The 8453-nt window shown below is 40.8% G+C and overlaps 1 protein-coding gene across 2 annotated transcripts in view; it reads right to left on the bottom strand.

Annotated features, from left to right (window-relative positions):
* Positions 1 to 3821: 3821 nt before the first annotated feature.
* PLEKHG1 (pleckstrin homology and RhoGEF domain containing G1) overlaps positions 3822 to 8453 on the bottom strand; it is a 121631-nt gene continuing 116999 nt past the window's right edge. For both annotated transcript variants that reach the window (XM_063632253.1, XM_055267423.2), the window contains exon 16: positions 3822 to 7540. In XM_063632253.1, the coding sequence (XP_063488323.1) occupies positions 6477 to 7540 (1064 nt within the window). In that variant the 3' untranslated portion in view covers positions 3822 to 6476. The remainder of the gene's footprint in view (positions 7541 to 8453) is intronic.

The following is an 8453-nucleotide window of genomic DNA, read 5'->3' as shown; positions in this document are numbered from 1 at the left end:
AGGAGAGATTTCTTATTTTCTACCTAAAGCATCTGTATTCAAGTGTACCACGGTTGCTTTAAATTTGTTGACCAAGTCCATAATGAAGCACAAAGGAACCATTTCCCCCAAAGGTCAAAAAGCAAGTGTCCACCTTTTAGGGTGACTTTCACCTTTAGATCCCCTCCTTAGAGCTCACAGCATTGGCCTTACCAGAATCCAGGTCCACACAGACCACATTTTTTTTTTTTTTTTAAGAGGTGGAAATTTGGATTTTATGCTTAAGCCTTTCTAAAATTGTAAAAGCTGAGGGCCGGGTGTGGTGGCTCACGCCTGTAATCCCAGCACTTTGGGAGGCTGAGGTGGGTGGATCACTTGAGCCCAGGAGTTTGAGACCAGCCTGGGCAACATGGTGAAACCCTGTCTCTACTAGAAATACAAAAATTAGCCAGGTGTGATGGCACGTGCCTGTAGTCCCAGCTACTTGGGAGGCTGAGGCAGGAGAATTCCTCGAGCCCGGAACGTGGAGGTTGCAGTGCACTGGGCAGCAGTGCGAGACTGTCTCCAAATAGATAAATAAATAAATAAAATTGCACAAACCAGATTGAGCCCCTGGGCCAGCAGTTTACAGCCTCTGACTTAACTGTGCTTTAGTAGCAGGAATCTGCTTACCCCGTGGTCTTGATGGTTCCATGAGAACTATGTGGAGAGGCATACATTGCTATGTAAACAGGAGGGCAAATTGGGGGCTTGTATTTGCCCCTTAGAGCAGATGATTTGATCACCATCCAAGCCCTGTTGTTTTATATTGAGCTCGATAAACATGGTTTTGGAACCAGTGAGGTGGAACTGCCTGCTTGTCTTTCTTTCCTATTGTATGATGCATGTGAATAAGCCATTGTCAGGAAAATAAAACTCTGTTTTTCATAGATACATAAGGTGGACTTTGATCCATGGATGTGTACCAAAATTGGAAAGTGGGCAAGTGTGTTTTTTGGCACCCCAAATCTCGGCATTCTGGGCATTTTCCTTCCACCTTATTTGACTTCAACCCCACATCTATGTGCTAGGGTGCTCTATGATCTCATCACATCAAAAGGTGGGAAGTAACAACAACAGCAAATAAGTTGCTTTAAAAAAATTCACAGCACCCTCAGAAATCCAGTATGATCAAAAGCAGTTATCAGGACAGGCAGTGGTCTACATGGAATTTTGAGGAGGACCTGATAATCATACCCTCCTGTGCCCATGTAGATGCTTAGCCTAAAAGGTTACTGGAAATCTGCAGAGTAAATGTCTCTGGAATTCTATCAGCCATGAGATGGAAAGGCGCAGAGAATCTTTCCAAAATGCCACCCCCCCTGACCTACCTAATAAGAGCTCTAGAGAAAGTTGATACTACTGGATTTCTGAGTGTGCTGTGAATTTTTTTAAAGCAACTTATTTGCTGTTGTTGTTACTTCCCTCCTTTGTGTATCTGGTTTGAATATGTTTTTCACATGTTTTGAGCTCAGACGAGTTTTTAACTCTATTCAATGATTAAAATGTATGGGACACTACAAGTTGCCCGGCACTGTGAGGGGCTGGTAAAGCCATTTCTACCTCAACTGGTCAAATCAGACAATGGTGGCACATGCTAAATTTTAGAATATTATTTCTTTTTTCCTTTTTTTTTAAGATGGAGTCTTGCTTTGTCACCCAGGCTGCAGTACAATGGCAAGATTTCAGCTCACTGCAACCTCCACCTCCTGGGTTCAAGTGATTCTCCTGCCTCAGCCTCCCAAGTAGCTGGGATTACAGGCACCCACCACCATGCCCAGCTAATTTTTGTATTGTTAGTAGAAACAGGGTTTCACCATGTTGGCCAGGCTGGTCTCAAACTCCTGACCTCAGGTTATCCACCCGCCTCACCTCCCAAAGTGTTGGGATTACAGGCGTGAGCCACCATGCCTGGCCTAGAATATTCTTTCAAAAAGGAATTTTTGATCTTCTGTTAAAGAGCTTTCAAATATGCTATACACCAGACATTCCAAATTTTATCAATTTACAGTTATATAGGTTGTGCAATCATATTTTGCATTAAGCTTTTTAGTACAGCAAAATTTCCACAGTATCTCTCTATATAAATATATATAAGCATATATATATATATATGATTTTGTTAAACAGAAAACATTGAAAAAAAGGGTAGGCATGATAGCTCATGCCTGTAATCCCTGCAGTTTGGGAGGCCAAGGCAGGAGGATCACTCGAGGCCAGGAACTCAAGACCAGCCTGGGTGAGACCATGTCTCTTTAAAAAAAACACCAACAAGGCCAGGCGCGGTGGCTCATGCCTGTAATCCCAGCATTTTGGGAGGCCGAGGCGGGAGGATCACCTGGGGTCAGAAGTTCGAGACCAGCCTGGCCAACATGGTGAAACTCTGTCTCTACTAATAGTACAAAAATTAGCTGGGCATGGTGGTGCACACCTGTAATCCCAGCTACTAGGGAGGCTGAGGTAGGAGAATTGCTTGAACCCCAGGAGGCAGAGGTTGCAGTGAGCCGAGATCATGCCACTGCACTCCAGTCTGGCCGATAGAGTGAGACCTTGTCTCAAAAAAAAAAAAAAAAAAAAAGAATTGAGTGTAGTTATCACAATCCAGATAGAGAAAGTTATACAGCATAAGAGGATCTCAGAGTTCTTGAAGTATTAACATTCGCTCTTTCAAAGAGATTTTTTTATTGTTTTTACATCAAAAAAACTTAATAGACAAATGTTATTAAGTATTCATGTTCAACAGCTGTATTTATAGCTCATTATAAGCCTGCTCATTAAAATTTTTCTTTAAGGACTGAATTTATGTTTACCATTTACATGGGGCATGGTTATTCTCCTGTCATTTGTTTCTCTAAACTGAACTTGGAGCAAACCCATCCATTTTCCACCTCAAAGTGGAACAGGAAGATAAGGCAGATCTGAGGGCTCCTCAGTGTGAAGTTGGAAACTCTTCTCTCTAAAATACACTAAAAGCTGAAGGCTGTTTCTTCAGTGTGAGGAAAGTCAGGTAATCCACATTTTCATTATAATGGGGTAGGGCTTTTTGCTTACATTTGGAAAGAGTTGCTTTGGAAAGTGTCTGTAATTATCAACTTATAGCAGCATATTTTTGTTCCCTGTAAACTTTCTATTAAAGAAAATTAAGAACATGAAGTTACATGAAAAAAACCTCAACTTGTGCCAAAAACTTCTATAGTAATTTTCTTTTTTTTTTTGAGACAGAGTCTGTGTTGCCCAGGCCAGAGCGCAATGACGTGATCTCACCTCACTGCAACCTCTGCCTCCCTAGTTCAAGTGATTCTCGTGCCTCAGCCACCTGAGTAGCTGGGATTACAGGCATGCACCACCATCCATTTTTAGTGGAGACAGGGTTTCACCATGTTGGCCAGGCTGATCTCAAACTCCTGGCCTCAAGTGATCCACTCACCTTGGCCTCCCAATGTGCTAGGATTACAGGTGTCAGCCACTGCGCCCGGCTATATTAATTTTTTGGTTCAATAATAAAACAGTTAAAAGAATGTCTTCTGTTCCTTACTGCAAATTTTTTAAAAAGGTAATTTAGCAACTGATCTAATTTAGCTGTCTCTCAAGAAAACAAAAATCCTAGACACCAAATTCACTGTTTCAAAGGTAATCCAAAGATGTAGAAAATGGTCTATCATGGGCCACTGAGACATAGTTATATCATTGTGACCCTGAACCATTTTCTCCACGGTTCACAAGGCAATAAAAAGTATTATAGCTTAATGTAGTTTGGAAATATCTTGATGTTCTAAAATAAACACATTAATTCACACTATAAATTACCTTGTACTTTACAAACTTTATTAAATAATGAACATTACTAACTTTCATTATCTTATATACAGTATTTAAACTATGTTTTTCTAGATGCATTTTTTTTTTTCCCACAAAGAATAGAGCAGGTGAAAAGTAAACTTATATAAAAAAAACTGAACTTTCAGTACAGGGAACTAGTAAGAACTTGACATACTTTAAAGTACATATAACTTTTCCCCCCATTATATACATCCCCACCCCACCTCTAAAACAAACTATTTTAAACAAAAGCAATTGATAACTTTCAGGAAAAAAATACAAACATGATTATATATATATACACACAGCTCTCAAAATCTGTGTCCTGGTCAACAGAAATGATCTATAAATCTACACATTTGTCCTAAAACCTAAAGCCATGTAGACATTTTATACAATAAGATACCCACTTACGTGCAGTGAGGTGTATTCCTATCGGTGACATCAAAGTCATGCAACAAGACACTGGCGTGAAGAAGTAATTTCTGAGAGTCAGACAGAACAATAATATGAACTATATAGAATTGGATAATACCAACCAAAAAGCGAAAATGTGAAACAGCTTTCCTGGGACAAGAGTCAGGTAATTTTGTTCATAGGTAATACAAATGCACTTACACACACCTCTAAGAACATACTTTCTTGGCCGGGCGCAGTGGTTCATACCTGTAATCCCAGCACTCTGGGAGGCCGAGGTGGATGGATCATGAGGTCAGGAGTTCGAGACCAGCCTGGCCAACATGATGAACCCCGCCTCTACTGACAACACAAAAATTAGCCGGGTGTGGTGGCGGGCACCTGTAATCCCAGCTACTCAAGAGGCCGAAGCAGGAGAATCGCTGGAACCGGGGAGGTAGAGGTTGCAGTGAGCCAAGCTTGATCACTTCATCTTGGAAACTCATATCATGTTCAAATAAAGACAATAAAGAAGGAATGTTTCCAGACCATGCTATTCAATGTGGACTTTCTTTTATAAGCTATGAGAAGAATACTTTGGAGAAGCAAGAAACTTGGGTTATTTTTTGTTATTTAAAAAGAAAATCAAATGCCTTAGGTACCTATTTGTAAGATAAAAATGCTCATGTTTTATGTTTTACAGTTAAAAAGAGGCATAGGACTTACAAAAAGAATTATGTCACTTACTCAATATTACTGCTTACCTTTAAATGAAGAGCCCAGGCCCCTTTCCCTACATATATTATTGTATCTTTTAAAATAGAAACTAACAGCATGGGGGAGAGGCCGTAGAATGTACACCTGATTAAAATGAGAATACAAAGGCCCCCGCTTGAGAAAGCATTCTTGCTGCATTAACTGCAGTCTTCAGTAAAATAGAATATGTTTATAAAGTCGCAATATATCTGCCTTCATTTTTCTCTAGCTTCTTTGATTTTGCTTTTTATTCACAATGTCTTATTTTTGTTTTTTTGTTGCCTTTCATAAGGAGTTAGATTGGTATACAGTATCACAGTGAAATGTGACAAATGGTTAGAATATAAAAGGTGTTATTAGTCAGCACCTAGTAACCAAAGATTTCATTCTTTAATATACCTGAAAACAACGAAAAAAGGCTCCCATGTGATGTGTGGTTTAGGAAATAGATTCTTGCCCTATTCCTGCAGCCGACTCCTCAGGGCCAGGATCAAGTTGGTCATCTGGCAGAGTCCCAAACTCAGGAGGGTGCATGTGCAAAGCGCTCTGGAAAGGATACGTTTAAAGCGCTTTGTCTGATTTTAGCTCATGCTTAACTTTGTATTGATTAGAAACAGGCACACAAAATGGTCTGGTGGGATTTCAGTTTTGCTTTTTCTCTTTCAACTGTCATTTGAAGAGTTAAGTGGTTCCCAGAAGCCATCCCATCTTTTCTAATAGCTAAGTCAATCTGCATTTTATTGACCTTGGGTTTCTCTAAGCCGGTAAGGAAATCATTCATTTCACCCCAGAAATTATATTATAAACATGATGAGCAGCTCGTTCTCTAGGCCTTGTCCAGGAATACAGGTAAAGGGTTCTGTGTACAGAAAATGGGTCCCGCTACATTTTAATTTTCAAGAGTCTTACAATTTCTGCATCAAAATGAAATAAAAGAATACTAGCACAAAAACCCTAAAATGGGCACCTCAGACTACACTCCAATTACAGATCTCTGGCTTACGTTATCCTAAGGTGTTACCACAAATATAACCAAAATGTGAGATATAAGCATAATTCTTTCAGCAGCTTTCATTGCCTTTTAAAATGTGAAAAAGTCTCCTTGCTGCCTTTGAGTCACAGGATAAAACTACCTGGGCCTTCTGGATAACAGGAAAGGATTGTTGCATTTCTTAAGGTGTGGGCACTATTGTCAGGTTATGGCCATCGTGTTAAAAGTCTAAAAACTTTCAAGTAAGATTGACTTACATGAACCATGAAGACACTCAGCATGAGAAAATATACTGTTGATGCCAACATGTGCTACAGTACAATCCTGGCTGCATCGTCAGCCATTTCAAAAAGTTGTGCTGTAAAAGAAAGTATATTTTACACCTCTGGTTCTTACAAAATTGTTTTAATCTGGTATACATAAAACACCTCATCAGTATCTGTAACGTTTTATGAGCAAAATAGGAAGTTGATTCAAGCAGTTATTATGAAGAACCTTAAGCAAAGCTGCTTGAACTGAGACACTGAAATTTTTCCCTTAGAGACTGGACAATATTTTGTTGATTGGGAGATGGCCCCCTCCAAAGATAGTCATTCAGTTTGTCAGAATCATTATATGGTGTCAGATATGGTGAAAGGCCAAGTTTGCTGTTAACCAGCTTTTTTGGAGTGTGCGGACTATTCAAAGAATGCGATGTGTTGCCACTGCAGACGTTATCAGAAAAGTCAGCATCCACAAACTTTGAGTCAAATTTCCTTCTACGATTGTGAGATGGCTCCAACTCCGACTCATCTTCTTCTGACTTGATTTCCACATAGTCATCTTCATCTCCATCAGTCTCTTTGAAATTGGAAAAATAGTTCTGTTTTGCAATTTGGGCATTTAAGGGTAAATTTCTATTGACCACCACAACTTTCTGTGAGTCTTGGAGTGTGAGATCTGAGAGTTTTTCAGTGCCCTGTTGACGCGAGTCAGCAATATCTGGCAGCAAGTCCTGGTGACTCTCACACCTTGAACTTCTGTGTAAAGACAGCAGCTGCTGCTTTCCCACGTCACTAGGGTAGTTGATAGAGTCCATTGATTTGTTTATCAAGACAGAGGAAGATGACTGGGACCTGTGATAAGGCTGAGATTTAGCACTGATCCCTTTCCGACCCAAGGAGTTGTAAAGATGGTCCTGACACCAGTTCTCTTTGTTGGGCTGACTTACTACCACGCTGCATCTCTGCACAGAGCCTGGCAGAGGGTCAGAGGTTTGAAGAGAAGGCACAGAGCAAGCTGTGGACAATTGCCTGGGAGTACTTTTTGTGTTGATCTCAAACATGGGATATCTTGACCTCAAGTCTTGCTCTGGTGGGAGACAGAAATCTGCTAACTCTCCGTTACTATAGGTTGAATGCAGAAGCCAGTCTTCACTACCATGGTGGACCTGGGAGGGTGACGCAGACCTCAGGAGGGAGGATTCTTGAGGGCTGGCGCAGCCATCCTTCTGAATTTTCAAGGGAGACTCTCTGAATACAATCTGGTCATACAACTGGGAATACTCAGCAATCCTGGCACCTGGAAGGCAAATATTGAAACAGTAAATACACACAGGATAATTCCTACATGTGAAGATTAAAAATAAGAGAATAACATTCTAACCAACATATTTTAAAATTCTGACAGTAGACAAGACTAACTGATGTCTAAGGATGAGTAATCATTGAACTCTGAGCAACACACACACACAAAAATCCATGGTTTAATATAAATAAAAATGCCACCTAAAAGTTCATTTAATTTCATCTAATTGTCCATTATTTTGTTTCAACAGCAGGTCTGCAAGTGTCCACTATATATAATGAAAGTTTCTAGTCTTCTTTATAAGCCTAAAACAGTGTCAGTGCTGAAAACATGCATTATAAAAATAAGAAAGTCAGCACTTCAGCCTGGTCAATGAAAAATCATTCAAGCAGTCTTTAAAAGCAGCATCGCAGGGCTGGGCATGGTGGCTCACGCCTATAATTCTAGCACTTTGGGAGGCCAAGCCAGTTGGATCAGTTGAGGTCAGGGGTTCAACACCAGCCTGGCCAACATGGTGAAACCCCGTCTGTACTAAAAATACAAAAATTTAGCCAGGCATGGTGGCGTGCACCTGTAGTCCCAGCTACTTGGGAGGCTGAGGCAGGAGAATCGCTTGAACCTGGGAGGCAGAGGCTGCAGTGAGCCGAGATCGTGCCACTGCACTCAAGCCTGGGTGACAGAGCGAGACTCCATCTAAAAAAAAAAAAAAAAAAAGCAGCATGGCCACAATCCACAATGCAATAGCTACCCCTGGCTTCCCATCATTCTTCTTTGCTCTCAGACAACTGCTCCTAGAGGAGTCAGCTCCTGGCTGTTCCTGCACTTCTTGCTTCCAGGCAGCCCTCCACCGCCATTGTCTGGGGAACCAAGGTCTACTAAGGAAAGTTCTCCCCTCAAGTGCTTCAAA

The sequence above is a fragment of the Symphalangus syndactylus genome, chromosome 2, assembly GCF_028878055.3.
Source record: "Symphalangus syndactylus isolate Jambi chromosome 2, NHGRI_mSymSyn1-v2.1_pri, whole genome shotgun sequence".
Lineage (NCBI taxonomy): Eukaryota > Metazoa > Chordata > Mammalia > Primates > Hylobatidae > Symphalangus > Symphalangus syndactylus.
This window is presented reverse-complemented; position numbering and strand designations above follow the sequence as displayed.